Below are 17425 nucleotides of genomic sequence, written 5' to 3' on the forward strand. Positions count from 1 at the left end.
GTGCGACGGCCTCTAGAGGCGCGGAGGTGGGGGGCGTATACCCAGATTGCCCTTTATCCGCGTTTCAGGCTCTGGGACTCTCCCGTCCGCGACGCCTGCTAAAACCCCGCCCAAACATCGATTTGTACCCCAGTCCTGAACTTTGACTCAGCGGTAGCTCCCGGTCTCCTCTCCGTGCCCAGAATCAAAGTTCGCGATTCGAGGCAATCTGCGAGTTTAGCGGAGCAAGGACTCCAGAGGCAGCACAAGTGACCGGTAAGGGACGCAAACTCTTCCCAGTTAAGGCCCAGGGTTCCAAGACCTTGGCTCACAACCTGGCCCAGAAGCCGAGCGTCCGAGCTCAGCCTGGCTAAGCCAGGCCAGGGCCCAGAGCTCCAGGTAGCCCTCTGCGTGGACGCTTCGTGAGGGAGTGCTGCGCCCGAATCTTTCACCCAGCCAGGCTCACTCGGAATCCTGGTAGATGTCCCACCCTGGACAGCCCCACCCAGCCCCCTTTTCCACTTCTGGATATCCCAAAGCGGACTGCCTGCCTTGTCCCGAGGCCTGCACCTAGTTGTCCCCCTCTGAAACTTATCTCCCTTCGGAGGATCCCAACTCCTACCACTGTTGGGAGTCCCCCTTCACATACACAATCTGCAGGCTTTCCTCAGAGCAAATCTTTGCTTCCGCAGGTTTTAACCCTCTGCTTGTGTGTTATTCATGGCAACCCCCATGGAGGGCCAAGTGTGCGTGGTGACTGGTGCCTCCAGGGGTATTGGGCGTGGCATCGCCTTGCAGCTCTGCCAAGCCGGTGCCACAGTTTACATCACTGGCCGACATCTGGACACACTGCAGGCTGCTGCTCAGGATGTGAGTGCTTCCTCTGGGACCAGAGGGACAGAAACCACCTGCAGGATCCCTTCCTATTATCCACTCCTCCCAACCCCTCACACTCCTCAATAAAACGTGAATATTTTCTCAAAGTGGGATAAATGAACTCCATAAATATCTTCAGATTGGGTCCTATTTGCTACCAAGTGAGTTTTATGAAAAAGTGTTGTTTGAGAGCTTTAGGGATTTTGGAATTGCAGCTAAAGAGTTGTGGACCTGTGTTTTCCTCTATTTTAGACAAGACTTTTATTGAGCTGTACATTCTTACTTGACTTTTCTACTGGTTTTCAGTTAAATACTTGGGCACACTTGATTTGCTAGGCACTGGGTGAAGCACTGGGGCTACCCAGATTAATTAGATATAACTGCTCCTCTTAAAAGCTAGAGTCCAGCTAGAGGCAGAAATGGTTCATTTCAATGTAATACAAACTTGGTAAGTGGTTAAGAGGCGAATGTACACAGAATGCTCTGGCTTCACAGGGTTTCGATATGATATGGGAGGTTAGTTAGGGAAAGTGTTCTAGAGGAAGTGATTCTTGAACTGAGTCTTGAAAGGTAAAGCTAAGACCACTATACAGCTAAGGGAACTTCACAAGCAGAGGGACAATAGTGAAAGAGTGTAGATGTGAGAAAGAATTCCAAAGCTTATATACAAGTACAAGGCAGGAGTGTTAGGTAACAGGCTGGAGAGGAAACAGAAAATGGGTCTTGGAAGACCCAGGTAGAGAACTTTGGCTTTATTCTCTAAGAGGTGATGATCCCATTAGAGAACTTTAAGCAGATCTATATTTTAAAAGTTTTTTAAATTTTATTTTTAGAGAGAGAGGAAGGGAAGGAGAAAGAGGGGGAAAGAAATATCAATGTGTGAAAGATACATTGATCTGTCTGATAGACTGCCCCTCGCAAACTCCCAACTGGGGAGTTGGCCCGAAACCTGGGTATGTACCCTGACTGGGAATCAAACTCGCGACCCTTCAGTTCACAAGCTGGCACTCAATCCACTGAGCCACGTCAGCCAGGGCAAGACAGAGTTGCATTTTAGATAGTTCATACTGTGTGGCTGGAGTATGACAAATAATATAAGGCAGAAAGACTGGAGGCCAATCGAGCAGTTAGTAGGCAAGGAGATAAGAGAGTTGGACCCAGAGCATGAATTTTGATATAGGAGGCTTGTTCCGGAATAAGGTACTCTTCTTTTTATTAACTTAGAGGATGAGGCACATTTGTAGAAGCTGAGGCAGATCAGGAAGTAGAAACAGTTCGTGGCTAAGAGCTTTGATGTCTTTACCAGGCAGCAGCACAGGTGGAGTGAAGAGGGTAAGAGGGCTGGGACTGAGTATGGGTTCCACGTGAGCAGTGAAGGTTGGGAGCTAAGGGCACATGAGATGAGTGCCCAAGGACAAGGAAAAATATGGATTCTCATTTCACAAGAGCAGTCTCCATGTCTTATTTGTCTCATGCCCTCCACATGCAGAGTACAATGCCTTGCACATGGTAAGCCTCGGTAAATGTTTGTATATTTTAAACCTGAGATCCCAATCCACCTTGCTCTATAAAGGAAGGATCTCATCAGAGGGCAATGTTGCCAGCCATGTTCCCTCAGCCGCTGGCTTTGATTCCTGTGGTAGCCTTCTCAGCTCCCATACTGGGAACTCAGGGAAGCTGCCTTATGGCTACACTCATGAGTGACTGTGAGTTCATATCCTCTTTCTCTCCAGGCGCAATCCCGAGGGGGCCGTTGTGTGCCTGTGGTGTGTGATTCAAGCCAGGAAAGTGACGTGCGAAGCCTGTTTGAACAAGTGGATCGAGAACAGCACGGGCGTTTGGATGTGCTGGTCAACAACGCCTACGCTGGGGTCCAGGTACTCTGGACGTTGATCCCAGCCCCACGGCCCTGACTGCCTACTCTGACCCCTGAGTCCTTATCCCCACTCATTGTCCCTTCCTCGATCCAGCCCCTCATACCATCCTGCCTTCAGACCATCTAATTTACCACTCTCTCTTTGCTTTCCAGACAGTTCTGAAAAACAAGAAGGCATTCTGGGAAAGCCCCGCCTCCATTTGGGATGATATCAACAACGCAGGACTCAGGTGGGTGCTCCCCTTGCCCCACTGCAAGGGCCTGGGCTCCTCTCACTCACTTACACAGGCTGAGGGCTCAGATCTTTCCCCATATGCCCCCTCTTCCCTCTGATAACCCATCTCTTTGTCTCCCTTTTGTCCCATTTGTTCCACTCAATTATGGAGAAGTTCCATCCAAGTGAATCTGTACCTGAGAATGTCACCTTCGGTCTTGTTTCTGTCAGTAATTTTCATCTGACCTTGCCCTTTGCCTCTTTCCTGCCTCCCTCTCTGCCTATCCAAATGCATGACCCAGAAGGGGGCCTCCTTCCCTCAATAATGCACACCATCCATAGTCAATATTTCCAAAAATGGTTAGAAGAAATTTTTTATTTAGTTTTTATCATATTTTTTCCCATTACCGTTTGGTTCCCTTATATCCCCTCCCTCTATCAAAATTGTATTATTTTAGATCAAGAGAAGGACAATAACAAAGATTGAGTGCCAGCCATCTTAGCCTCCAGGGCCTTACTCCGGACCCGCAGGCAAGGGCATTCCCAGGTCCAAGTTCGGGGGCAGGGTTGTCACATGAGTGTCACAGGCGTTCTTGTACATGTGGTATAGGAGTGAGATGAAACACAGTATTTAAAGTTCTCTCAGCGTGATAATACACCAGTAGTGTCTGTGTTTTCTATTTTTGGAACCGTGATACTCTCAGAAACTACACTCCCTGAATATGACCAGCCACCTGTGAGAGTCACTAAGCTATTATCTGCAAATCTAAGATTAAACTGTTTAAGAACACATACAGCCTCTAGTGGCAATCCCAAGGAACAGAATGGGAATCCAGTTGTAATTTCCAGAGTACAAGACAGGCTATGAGGACAGACAGCAATGGTAGCCTAGAAGCAAGAAAAGAAAATCCAAACAGCTGGGAATAGGCACCACCCACATCCTTAGCCCTGCAAAGAGAGGGGCCTTTCACACTTATCTCTTGCTGGTCAGGGTTTTCAGCCTACAAGGCAAAGTCCCAGCCTTGATGAATTCTCCAAGGTTAAGGTCATTTCCTCTTGGAAGCCCATCACCACCACCTCTCACCTGCCCCACAGACCTGCACATAAACATTTACTATGCCTTCCTCTGCATTACCTTAGGCTGGGCTTCCTTTCAAAACCATATTCCCTGTACTTGTTTTCCTTTGGACGTTCCTGTTTCCCATGCAAAAGAAATTTTTTTATGGTTACCAAGTTTATACGTATTATTTTTTAAATTATGGAAAGATGTGAAAATCAGTATGATCTCACTCTCGTATCACCACCCATTTTTCCCTTGACTGAGATATAACTAGTGTTGATAATTTAGTATTCTACCATTGTTCTAAATATTCAACTTAGCGGCAAGATGGAGGAATAGGTGGACACACTGTACCTCCTTGTAAAACCAAGATTAGAAAAACAATAATTTACAACAATAATTTACTATCAGAATAACACCCAGATCCGGCAGAGGATTTATCTGAATGGAAGTTGGACAGCCAAGAAGTTGAAGTAGACGCGTTCATCCGGACTGGTAGGAGAAGACGAGCCAGGCGGGCGAGGGGCTGGCTCGGGACGGCGGCGCGCGGAGGTCGGGGAAAGTTTGGCGCGAAATCGGCGCAACAGCCATCCGGGGGCGCAAGAACGCAGCGGTGATCCCTGAGTACGCAAGCTGCAGCTGGCAGACCCAGAGGGGTAGCGATTGTGGACCAGGGCAGAACTCGCAGCCCGGGAGCCCAGACAAGGGTCTGAGTCCAGGAGAACGGAACTATCGCCATTGTTTTCTCCCGTCCCCGTCCCCATTCCCGCTCCCGCCCCCGCCCCCACATATAACATCACAATGTAGCGACTGGGGTGCCCAGCCCCAGTGAACACCTAAGGCTCCGCCCCCCACTGTAACAAGAGCAACCAGACCCGGGGGGTGGGGAGGGGGGGGAGGAGAGATAGGGGAAAATCATGTTTTCAACAGAGCAGATCAGTCCCCCAGGACTCATCCTTTTGAGTGACCAAGAATTAGCCAATCTATCAGATGCGCAGTTCAAAACACTGGTGATCAGAAAGCTCACGGAACTGGTTGATTTTGGACGCAATTTAGATGAAAGGATGCAGGTTACCATAAAAGAGATGCAGGAAGATACATGGAGCAGAGCCAATAGTGAAAGGAAGGAATCTGAGTCTCAAAACAATACAGTGGACCAGAAGGAAGATAGAATCAACCAAGCAGGAAAGCATGATGAAATAAGAATTCAAAAAATTGAGGAAAAGATTAAGAGCATCCAAGACACCTTTAAACGTTCCAATATCCGAATTATAGGGGTACCAGAATCGGAAGGGGAAAAGCAACAGATTGAGCACGTATTTGAACAAATAATAAAGGAGAACTTCCCCAATCTGGCAAAGCGAACAGTCTTCCAAGAAATCCAAGAAGCTCAGAGAGCCCCAAAGAAGTTGGACCCAAGAAGAAACACACCAAGGCATATCATAATTACATTAGCCTAGGTAAAAACAAAGGAGAGAATCCTAGAAGCAGCAAGAGATAAGGGGACAGTAACCTACAAAGGAGTTCCCATCAGACTGTCAGCTGATTTCTCCAAAGAGACCTTACAGGCAAGAAGGGCTGGAAAGAAATATTCCAAGTCATGAAAGACAAGGACCTACATCCCAGATTGCTCTATCCAGCAAAGCTCTCATTTAGAATGGAAGGGCAGATAAAGTGCTTCTCAGATAAGGTCAAGTTAAAGGGGTTCATCATCACCAAGCCCTTATTTCATGAAATGCTAAAGGGACTTATCTAAGAAAAGAAGATAAAGAAAAGACATGTATAGTTAAAGGAGAGCAAACTCACAAATATTAACAACCACACCTAAAGCAAAACCAAAAGAAACTAAGTAAACAACTAGAACAGGAACAGAACCACAGAAATGGAGGGCACATGGAGGGTTAGCAGCAGTGGGGTGGGAGGAAGAGAAAGGGGGAAAAGGTATAGAGAATAAGTAGCATAGAATGTAGGTTGAAAATAGATCGGGGGAGGGCAAGAATAGTACGGGAAATGTAGAAGCTAAAGAACTCATAAGTATGACACATGGGCATGAACTAAAGGGGGGAAATGTGGGTGTGAGGAGGGTACAGGGGGGAGGGGAGAGAAGGGGGAAATGGGACAACTGTAATAGCATAATCAATAAAGTATATTTAAAAAAAAATATTCAACTTAGAGTAGGTCCCATAATTTATCTAATCCTTTATTTGTTGCAGTAGTGAAATTCTTGGGAAAAAAATGTACTTTTTTTTTTAAAGATTTTATTTATTTTTAGAGAGGGAAGGGAGGGAGAAAGAGAGAGAGAGAGAAACATCAATGTGTGGTTGCTGGGAGCTGTAGCCTGCAACCCAGGTATGTACCCTGACTGGGAATCGAACCTGTGATGCTTTGGTTCGCAGCCCGTGCTCAATCCACTGAGCTATGCCAGCCAGGGCCAAAATGTACTTCTTTTTTTTTTTAAATATATTTTATTGATTATGCTATTACAGTTGTCCCATTTCCCCCTTCTCTCCCCTCCACCCTGTACCCCCCTCCCACCCACATTTCCCCCCTTTAGTTCATGTCCACGTGTCATACTTATGAGTTCTTTAGCTTCTACATTTCCCGTACTATTCTTGCCCTCCCCCGATCTATTTTCAACCTACATTCTATGCTACTTATTCTCTATACCTTTTCCCCCTCTCTACTCCTCCTACCCCCCTGCTGCTAACCCTCCATGTGCCCTCCATTTCTGTGGTTCTGTTCCTGTTCTAGTTGTTTACTTAGTTTCTTTTGGTTTTGCTTTAGGTGTGGTTGTTAATATTTGTGAGTTTGCTCTCCTTTTACTATACATGTCTTTTCTTTATCTTCTTTTCTTAGATAAGTCCCTTTAGCATTTCATGAAATAAGGGCTTGGTGATGATGAACTCCTTTAACTTGACCTTATCTGAAAAGTACTTTATCTGCCCTTCCATTCTAAATGAGAGCTTTGCTGGATAGAGCAATCTGGGATGTAGGTCCTTGTCTTTCATGACTTGGAATATTTCTTTCCAGCCCCTTCTTGCCTGGAAGGTCTCTTTGGAGAAATCAGCTGACAGTCTGATGGGAACTCCTTTGTAGGTTACTGTCCCCTTATCTCTTGCTGCTTCTAGGATTCTCTCCTTTGTTTTTACCTAGGCTAATGTAATTATGATATGCCTTGGTGTGTTTCTTCTTGGGTCCAACTTCTTTGGGGCTTTCTGAGCTTCTTGGATTTCTTGGAAGACTGTTCGCTTTGCCAGATTGGGGAAGTTCTCCTTTATTATTTGTTCAAATACGTGCTCAATCTGTTGCTTTTCCCCTTCCGATTCTGGTACCCCTATAATTCGGATATTGGAACGTTTAAAGGTGTCTTGGATGCTCTTAATCTTTTCCTCAATTTTTTGAATTCTTATTTCATCATGCTTTCCTGCTTGGTTGATTCTATCTTCCTTCTGGTCCACTGTATTGTTTTGAGACTCAGATTCCTTCCTTTCACTATTGGCTCTGCTCCACGTATCTTCCTGCATCTCTTTTATGGTAACCTGCATCCTTTCATCTAAATTGCGTCCAAAATCAACCAGTTCCGTGAGCTTTCTGATCACCAGTGTTTTGAACTGCGCATCTGATAGATTGGCTAATTCTTGGTCACTCAAAAGGATGAGTCCTGGGGGACTGATCTGCTCTGTTGAAAACATGATTTTCCCCTGTCTCTCCTTCTCCCCCCACCCCCCACCCCCCGGTCTGGTTACTCTTGTTACAGTGGGGGGTGGAGCCTTAGGTGTTCAATGGGGCTGGGCACCCCAGTCGCTAGATTGTGACGTTATATGTGGGGGCGGGGGCGGGAGCGGGAGCGGGGATGAGAGGGAACAATGGCGATAGTTCTGTGGGCTCAGACCCTTGTCTGGGCTCCCAGGCTGCGAGTTCTGCCCTGGTCCACAATCGCTACCCCTCTGGGTCTGTCCGACTTCCATTCAGATAAATCCTCTGCCAGTTCTGGGAGTTATTCTGTCTGTAAATTATTGTTGTTCTAATCTTGGTTGTGCAAGGAGGTACGGTGTGTCCACCTATTCCTCCATCTTGCCGGAAGGCCAAAATGTACTTCTTAAAGATCTAATAAACATTATAAAACCGTCCTCCAAAAAGACCCCACCAATTGATAAACTGGTGACAGTACTGGAGAATACCTTTTTCACGTCTTCAGCTGTGCGAAACCACCAGGCCACTCGGTCAGGCAGCCTAGGCCAGAGAGATCCGAAGATTGATTCATATTTTTTATTATTTGTGAAGCTGAGCTTTTTATTCATTTATTTATTGGCTCTTTATTCTTTTGTGAGCTGTTTGTGTTATAAACTTACTTTTACATCAACTTGGTTTTTTTTAATCGTCACCAAGGATATGTTATTTTATTTTTTTTAGAGAGAGAGGAAGGGGGATAGAGATAGAAAAAAAACATCAGTGTGAGAGAGAAACATCAATCGGTTGCCTCCTGTAGGCGCCCTGACTAGGGATTGAACCAAAGCCTTTTTGGTGTATAGGACAACACTCTACCCAACTGAGCCACAGGGCCAGGGCTATTTTTACATCAATTTGTAAGCGATCTTTGTTGAATAGGTTCCTTTGATATAATGTTTACAATTATTTTTCCCAATTTATTACTCATTTTTTGCATACATGTTCTCTCCAGCTCTTGATATACATAAACATGTAGATGTGTTTGTCATTTACATATATGTACATATAAAACACTTATGCACACGTTTTACTTTTAAGAAGTCAAATAGGTCAACCTTTTATATTTTCTATCTTGGTATGCCTCTAAGACAAGTGTTCCTCACCTCAAGTTCATGAATACATTGTCATGCTTTCCTTCAGTGCCTTCATTTCCTAATACTCAAATAATTTATCCTTTTGAAATGTATTTTGAAGTGATAAATGAGGTGGACAGCCAATCCCACCCACCTAATAAATGGCTAGTTGTACCAAATTCATTTACTGAATGATGCCTCTTTTCCTGTTGAATTGAAATGTTCCCCTTATAATTCACTGAATTCTCATTTACACTTGGATGTAATTATTGACTATTTTGTTTCATTGACTTTCTGTGTATTGTTATACTAGTACTGTATTCTTTTAACTATTATGTCACCATACATTTTAATGTGGGATGGGGGAGCACATCTTCCTACCCACAAGATACTACTCTTCCTTTTTCAGAACTGTCCTGGCTATTCCATGTTTATTCTCACTGAGCTTTAGATTATTTTGTTAGTTCCTCCCAAAGTCTTATTGAGATATAATAGGAATTGACTGAATCTGCATAGAACTGATGTTTTACATGTTGATTCTTCTGAATAAATTATGCCTGTACTTGTTCTTCTCTATTAGACAGAATTTTAGTTTTTCCATGTAGATCTTGTATGTTTTTCCCCTGAGCTACTTTAGGTTTGTTACTGCTATCATGAGAGAGCTCTTTTCTTCCAGTGTGTCTTCTACAGAGTACTATTTCTCATCCTTCAGTGGTTAATTCTATCATGTTCTCTCAGAAGGTGGCCTCAAGCCCTGGATTCTCCAGGTCTACCGCACTGCTGTGCTGCCTTCTCCTGGCTGACCTTAGCCACTAGAGGGCAGAGGAAGCTGTGTAGGTTCCAGCACCCAGGCCAGCACTGAACAGGGCCCATTCCTTCCTTACCCCTCCTTCTAGAGGCCACTACTTGTGCTCAGTGTATGGGGCACGGCTGATGGTACCAGCTGGCCGGGGACTCATCGTGGTCATCTCCTCCATTGGGGGAATGCGGTACACCTTCAATGTCTCCTATGGCGTGGGCAAAGCTGCGGTGAGGACCCAGTGGCACAGGGGTTGGGGAGGTACAAAACAGTGATGGTACCCACTTACCTTGGGAGGTCAATCCCCAGTGGTCAGAGGGGTAAGGCCAGCTGGCCATCAAGTTCTCCTTTACCCTTCCATGAACAGTTCCTTCAGCTGGACTCCTCTGCTGGCCAGAGTCAGCAGTGCACTGGGAAAGGTAGACAGCTGAGACAGGGCACCTGGGAAGGGCACAGGGCTGGGGCATCCCCAGCGGAAGCAGGGAAAGCAGGGGAGGAAGGTGGTATGGCCACATGCCCTGGCTCTCACTCTGCCTTTTGTCCCCCTGCAGTGTGACAGGCTGGCTGCTGACTGTGCCCATGAGCTACGGCGCCACGGGGTCAGCTATGTGTCTCTGTGGCCAGGGCTGGTGCAGACAGAACTGCTGAAGGATTACATGGAGAAGAGTGACAATGCTGAGGATCCCTTCTTAAAGCAGGTTGGTGAGGGGAAGCCGAGGGTGGCACAGAATGCAGGGGAATCAGCTTGTCCATCCTTAACATCAAGGCAGTAACAACAGCAAGGAGTAGATGCTGGGTATTTTACCACGACAATAGATTATGGGGCTGAACGCTGTGCACACATCTTGTCCTTTCATCCTGTCAGGGAGACAGTATCTCCTTTTTATAGTGAAACTGAAACCCAGAAAGATAAAAGACTTACTTAAGGTCATCCCATGGTCTTGACCCCTGTACTGCACTAACCTAGAAGGTCAACATAGTTGGCTTCCCCTGATCCTTCCACTTAGGAAAGACAATGGGTCCTGGGGCTGGGGTACATCCACTCACGTGGATGTGGGGAGGAGTGGTTCTGGCACCTTCCAAGATGCTGAGTCTTACAGGTGCAGTGTTGAGGGCCTCCGTTCTGGAACAGAAGCTGAAAGCAGGGGAGAGATTTCGGCAGTGCTCTGGAAAATTAACCCTTCACTTCTCTGCTCCTATGTTTCAGCTCAAATCTAATTTCTCATCCGGGGAAACCCCAGAAATGAGTGGCAAATGTGTGGTGGCTCTGGCAACAGGTAAAGAGGTAGGGCAGCTGGTGGCAGAAAGGGCCTAAAGGGTCTGCAGGGTGGTGGCAGCCAGTTCTAGGTTTCGGCTCAGGAGGTGGTTGAGGAATAAACCCTTCTTGTCTCTGGCTTCTGGAGACCCAAAGGGTCAGGATTCCCATTTTGAGGATCTTCAGGAAGTTTTGGGGAACTTCAAGAACTAGCTCCTAGGACATATGACCAGAAGCCAGAGTCCCAGGAGCCTTCCTAGGACCAGAAACAACTTTGGGCTCCTCAGCCTGTCTCAGTGGTGCCCTGTCCCATTGGGCCCGAGCCTTGTCACCCTGCACCACTCCCATGCCATCTCAGCTGTATGTGTGCCCACAGACCCCAATATCCTGAGCCTGAGTGGAAAGGTGCTGCCATCTTGTGACCTTGCTCGGCGCTACGGCCTTCAGGATGTGGATGGTAAGAGCTCCAGCCCAGCAACCAGCCTGGCCCTGCCTGCCTTCTGTTTCCTGCTTACTCCTCCCTCGATCCGTTCCTGTTCCTCCCTCACATCCTGCTCAGTGTTCTCAGCCCAGGTGGAGGTGTCCAAGGAGTGGTAAATGAGGGTCTAATCCTCCTTCTTTTCCTGTTCTCCTCAGGCCGCCCCATCTGGGACTATTTGTCTCTGAGTTCGGTTCTCCACTCTGCCTCTAGCCTGGGCTGGCTAGCCTCCTACTTGCCTGGCTTTCTCCGGATGCCCAAGTGGATTATGACGCTCTACACAAGCAAGTTCTAACTCTCCTGTGCTTACATCACTACTCTGCCGGTCTTTGCATTTGGACTGGGTGGCTGGGCCTATCTCAGTAGAACAGGGCAGCCTTTCCCACGTACCACGTGCCCCCAATACAAAGAGAGAAAACCTCTGCTGTGTGTCTTTGGCAAGCCTTGGGGCCCTATAGGTCCTTCTTTGTGCCTTGGTTTTCCTTGCCCCTACACTTTTCTTTTTGCCTTAGTCCTGACAAATAACTCTGGGTACTAATTAGGTCCCATTTCTCCTTCAACACATTTTTTTGAGTGCTGATTCTGTATTGGGCCATGTTTTGAATACTCAAGAGAAAGACCCAAAGACATGCAAAATGTTTGGGCTCTCCAGGAGCTCCATAACTGGGACAAGGCCCCTTTCCTCTAGAGCTGTTCCTGCTGTTCCCTGTGAAACAGTCCATCTCAGGGGCACCTGCCGTGGGGCGGGAAGGCCTGTTTCTCACACCCCAGCTGAGGATCAGTGCCCATCCACAACCAGAAGCAGGCACCCCTCGGTCTCACACTGCTTTCCTGCCCCTTCACTGCACCATCTCTTCAGGGATGCCAGCTGCCTTCCAGCTGCACCTGATGCAGCGAGGGCGCTGTGCTCAGGGGTGATGATTTCCTGGGACTTGGGAGGAAAGTATAATCCGAATTCAAGTGAGGGGCAAAGGAATAAGTGATGGTACTAACACACTCTCATCCTTCCTCTCAGGATGATATCACCTGAATTACTTTCTGAAGAATTAATTGAAGAGCCCTTTAGGGCTGCCTTGCCTGCTCAGGGGGCTGTCCCAGCCTGAGGCAAGGCAGCAGAGGGTGTGTTCCAAAGAGGAGCCAAGGGCCACTCTGGGAGGGCCTTCCAGACAGCAGCCTAAATGGCCGCGGAGGTAATGGGAGCGCTGCTGTAAGTCAGAGGGGCAGAGACCATCCCTAGTCTTCCAAAAAGGCAGGGTCCTTCCCAAGGCTGCCCACGGTGCCTTCAGCAGCTTCGATCTTCCTGTGGCTTTCTGGGGACAGCCCTGGTTACTGTTCCCTTAGCTTTCTGGGGCAGCTCACTGGCTTGTGAGGGCCAACTGTGCACAGTTCTGCCAAGTCCGCAGTAGCAACTACACAGTGGTTGCCAGAAGCCGGCCATATAGTGAGAGCACACGTACCACAGTGACCAAGAAGAGCTACCAAACATGGTTTTTATTGTTTTTTGGTGTCTTGTTTGTTTGTTTGTTTGTCTGTTTTGTTCTGTTTTTTGGAGAGAGAGGGAGAGAGCTGGCCTTGTCAGCACATGACTGGCACTGTGCTCCTAAACCCCGCCATTTGCCCAGGCACCCTGTTTGGATCGCAGTGATAAGATTTCCTCACCCCCCTCTTACCCACTCTCAATTCCTGTTGTCCCCCAAGGTTGGCGAGGGGCAGAGGCAGTTGCTTGTGTGCTATAATATGAATAAGGGCCTCAGGGTCACCTGCAGCCTTCCACAGCCACCACTAAAAGCCATCAATAGAAGAAATCCTTGTTGCCACAAGGTATTATGGGAAGAACATGCACTTCAAAGTCATCCAAATCTGCATATAAATCCTGATCCCACCACTTCGGGAACTGCATGAAATAACATAAAGCACCAGGAAATACATAACTATTGAAATAGCCACATCCTTCTCTCAAACATTTAAGAGCATCCTCTGCACCAGGCACCATTCTTGGTCTTGGGAGAACAAAGAATACGACAGACCAGGCTCCCGCCTACGAACAATGTTCGTTTCAGCCCTGGACCATCTCAGGGGTCATCTACACCTTCCACTTAGTGAAAGAAGTAAGCAAGCTGGCCCTGCAGGATCCCACAGTATATGCGGTTAGACCTGGAGTTTCTGGTATCCCGGGGTACCAGAAGGAACAGTGTTCTTTATAGTCCACCACCCTGCTTGCCTCCAACAGGATTTCATTAATCTTAGCAGCATAAGCAATAGAGTACAGTGCTTTGAGATAATGAAGACAGGACAGTGAATTTTCACTGGACGTAGAAGAGACTCAAGACTGAAAAGCCCAATAGTGGAGAGTCTTAGGATATTTGGGGGATCAGTATTCATTAAAAAACATTTATGTAATGCCTCCTCTGCACCCAGCACCATGCTAGACACCACAAAGATTAATTAAATTTGGTGAGATGAGCCCTATAATAAAGGTTGCACAACGCCCTATGAATACAGGAGGAAACAGCCAGCTCCATTACAGAACTGAAGGAGATGATGCTGACCAGAGATGTAAAGTATGGGGAGAGAAGGGGTTTAGTTTGTTTTTTAACTTATTTTTAGACAGAAGCAGAGAAACATCAATGTGTGGCTGCCTCCCACACACCCTTGCACTGGGGACCTGGCCCACAACCCAGGCACATGCTGTGACTGGGAATCCAACCAATGACCCTATGGTTTGCAGGCCAGTGCTCAATCCACTGAGAAATACCAGCCAGGGCATAATTTTTTTTTTTTTTACTAAAAAAAGGTACCAAGATAAAAAATGTGACAGAACAGAACAGCTAGAGCTTTGATGTGGCTTAAATGTAGATATGATAAGGAATCAATTTCCAGAGAGAGAGATGAGCAAAGACAAGTGGTTGAAATTTAAGTTATGGGCAGTAGGCTTCCACTGAGGGGTCCATCTTAGATGCTGAGTGACATACTATTAAGGAAGTGCTCCCAGAGGAGGCCGGCAGGTGGGTGGGGTTGGGGGCAGACAAGCAAGCTAGCCACCCAAACAGCTCGAGCTTGAGGGCTCCGGGCAGCCCCAGCTGTGGCCTAGGGGTGAAGCAGCTCCGTGAGGCCAAGGACCCCCCTCCAAGAAGAGCTGAAGTGTCCACCAAGAAAGCACACTGAAGGGGGCGTCATGTGCAAAAATAGAAAAGGGCACCCAGGGGGATGTGGGCGGAGCACTAAGGGTCAGCTACAGGAGGAGTTAAGCAGGAGAGTCGTGTGATGAGATCTGTATTCTAGGAAGCTCTCTGGGACTGAGGTCTGGGGAGGACACACCAGAAGGAGACCAGCCAGAAGAGCCAACATACCATACCCAGGACGTGGTGGCAGTGGAGGTGGGGGCAAAGGGGACATGGTAGGTGGCAGAGTCAACAGACTGGGGGCCTGTGGGAAGGGAGGTAGGGCAGGACTGCTGTGGTGTTACCACTGGCATGGGGAACCATGAGACCAGCAGCAGGCACGGAGAAAGGAGGGATGCACCTGAGCTGTGAAGGACACGCCAGCTTGCCCGAGGCTAGCCCTGGTGGGACCCTGAGGGGCTGGCTGAGATGCATGCAGCCCCTACCCTCACCAGCTTGACTAGTCCCCAGAAGATGGTTAATCCCCCAAAAGAGCCCAGGGAGAAGAGGGTTGGTTGGGGGCGGGGGGGGGGGGGGGTTGCATTTGTAATTTAAAATTTTTTAAAGGTCACTTTCACATGGCCCAGAACCCAAAAGTTATAGAAAGGTGTGCCATGACAAGTCCCCTCCTATCCCTGCCTTTGAGTGCCTATATCCCAACTCAGGCAAGGCAACCAGTGCTACCAAGTTTAGAGGTAGGCCCAGAAACAGCCCAGACAAATAGCTGTAAGTAAATAGCTATACATACTCAAGGAACTGATGGGACTGTGTACAAAGTGGGACATCTCTTCCTCTAGCTAAGGGGGGGAGAGGGGCGTGTATCTTCCAGCCTGAGACCTGTACTGGCCCTGAGTCCTTTACTTCTAAGCTAGGAGTATCCCTGAGCCCAGAGGCCCCTCCCCTCCCGGGCCCTCCTGCAGCTGCTCCCATCACCAGAAACTTCCTGACTCTGCCAGCAGAGAGAGTAAGAGAGTGACTGACAGCTTAAGGGATGGAGAATAATGGCCGCAGAGAAGGGGCATGAATGCCAAGGAGCCCAGCCCTGGCCTCCTCACAGAAGGGAGCCCACGGTGCAACTATGAAATGCATGTCACACCTGATGTGGGATTCTTCCTTCTAGAGCAACTGCCCAACAGTTAGAGTTGCCAACATGAAGCAGACTGGGAAGTGTCTGTCCCCGTGGATGTGAGCTCTGACCAACTGGCCAACATGAACAGGAAGTTGATGGAAGCAGGGCTGGACCAAGAGGTCCAGATTCCAGCTTTCGGGACAAGTCACCAAGGAGGGGTTCCCATTGGGTCATGAAGGCCCCTTCAGGGATGTGAGTGATGGTAAGCTGGGGACTTAGGAACAGGGAGTGAGCAGCCCCAGCCCAACAGACAAATCAAGATGAGCTGGTTGGTCCCAGACCTGTCCTTTTTCCTTCCTCATCCTGGCTGCTACACACCATGGCCCCCAAAGGCTTTGACGTGGCCTCTGAAATGTCGAGTGAGGTCCCTTCAGCTCCTTGGCCTCCCCATTCCTGGGGAGGGCCCCACCATATCCTCAGAAGTCACTTTGCCACAACCTGTCCCTATCCAATCTGGTCCCTGGTCCTCACCCCCTAAGTTGGCCCACTACTTCACAGAGGCCCTCCTCCCTGAGCCTTCTGCCCACGCCCTCTCAGGCCTCTCCTGCCACTGTTCCTCCTGGCCCCCAAACCCACCTCTCCACAGGACCTTCCTCTACCCTTCCATCTCCTAGTTGGCTGGCCTTTGTTGCAGCCTCCTGCTGTGCCCTGGGCAGGGCAGGGTGGACCGGCACAGGCCAGCCTTGTAAAGCAAGGGTCCAGCTCTCAGAATGCTTAGGGTCATCATCATGGAACAATTGGACAACCATGGCAAGACCCTGGGTGGGGACGCAAAGGAGCAGGAGGAGTCAGTGTAGCCAGGCTGCTCTCCAGGTCACAGGAAACTCTTGTTCTTTTCAGGTTTCATTTTCTGATCCCTGCCTTCTCTACCAAACCCTCACAACTCAGCCTCAGTCCCTGCCTCCAGGCAACTAAGGGCATCCTTGCCCATCTCTCTCTGTCCCAAGCAGGCTCACTCAGCGCAAGGTCAACAGGCCACAGGGCTTTCCTGGACGTGCGTGCCAGAGGAGGAGAGGAACTGGAAGCCACCTGTGCTTAACTTTTTAATGGGGAATCTGGGAAAGAAGAGGACCCTTTCTTAAGCTCTTGAAAATGGAGAAGACCAAAGAATGTTGGAAAGGAGGCAGAGGGAGGAAGTGGGGTCAGCTTTGTGCAATTTCTTTCAGTGAGTACAAACACATATGCCCCATCCCTGGCTCCCCCTTCCTTGGAGAGGTGGTTCCAGAAGAAACCAGCAAAGCTGGAACTGCACACGCAGACACTGCCCCAGCATCCTCAGAGCACCCTGTGCGAAAGGAAGCCAAGGGGCCTGGGCTGCAAGCTTTGGCGTCACTGTGACACAGCTGAGCCAACCAGAGACTCGCTGTTGCAGGGCTGCAGGAATTAGTGTCTACAGAGCGCCAGCAATGACCTAAACTCTGTCTGGGTTGTACTTAATCTTCCTTCATCTGCCATGTAGTGGAAGTACTCTCCTACAGCTGAGAAAACTGAGGCAAGTCCCCCGAAACCTCAGCTCTAGGCCCCACCCCTTCCCTCAGAACTCAACCCTGAGTCATGATTGGGTGCAAAAAGGACATGGGGACATAGTGTTGCTCCTGTCAGCAATTCTACGTGTTCTTTACTGAATTTGAGGTTCTACCCCATCCCCTGCCCACTCCCTCTCCGCCTCACCCTGGCCATGAGGCCTGGAGCACAGCCACCTCAGACCTCTCCTCCCCACCTCACCCCAAGCTCCCCGCCCTGGGATTTAAGAGTTCCCGCTTCCCTAATCCCCACTCCAACCCAGGCGTGCAGTG

The 17425-nt window shown here is 48.5% G+C and overlaps 1 protein-coding gene across 2 annotated transcripts; it reads left to right on the forward strand.

Annotated features, from left to right (window-relative positions):
* The first annotated feature begins 19 nt into the window (after window positions 1-19).
* On the forward strand, window positions 20-11899 carry DHRS1 (dehydrogenase/reductase 1). Of its 2 annotated transcripts, none has more exons than XM_028506916.2 (9): window positions 20-255; window positions 672-849; window positions 2589-2732; window positions 2885-2961; window positions 9704-9836; window positions 10158-10304; window positions 10814-10883; window positions 11238-11318; window positions 11498-11899. In XM_028506916.2, exons 2-9 carry the CDS (start codon window positions 700-702, stop codon window positions 11632-11634), a joined length of 939 nt encoding a protein of 312 aa, XP_028362717.1. In that variant the 5' UTR covers window positions 20-255; window positions 672-699; the 3' UTR covers window positions 11635-11899. The 2 variants fall into 2 exon arrangements, with proteins under 2 accessions (XP_028362717.1, XP_028362716.1); XM_028506915.2 differs by lacking the exon at window positions 20-255 and adding an exon at window positions 355-456.
* Window positions 11900-17425: the final 5526 nt, after the last annotated feature.

The sequence above is a fragment of the Phyllostomus discolor genome, chromosome 1 (genome assembly GCF_004126475.2).
Source record: "Phyllostomus discolor isolate MPI-MPIP mPhyDis1 chromosome 1, mPhyDis1.pri.v3, whole genome shotgun sequence".
NCBI classification, from domain to species: domain Eukaryota; kingdom Metazoa; phylum Chordata; class Mammalia; order Chiroptera; family Phyllostomidae; genus Phyllostomus; species Phyllostomus discolor.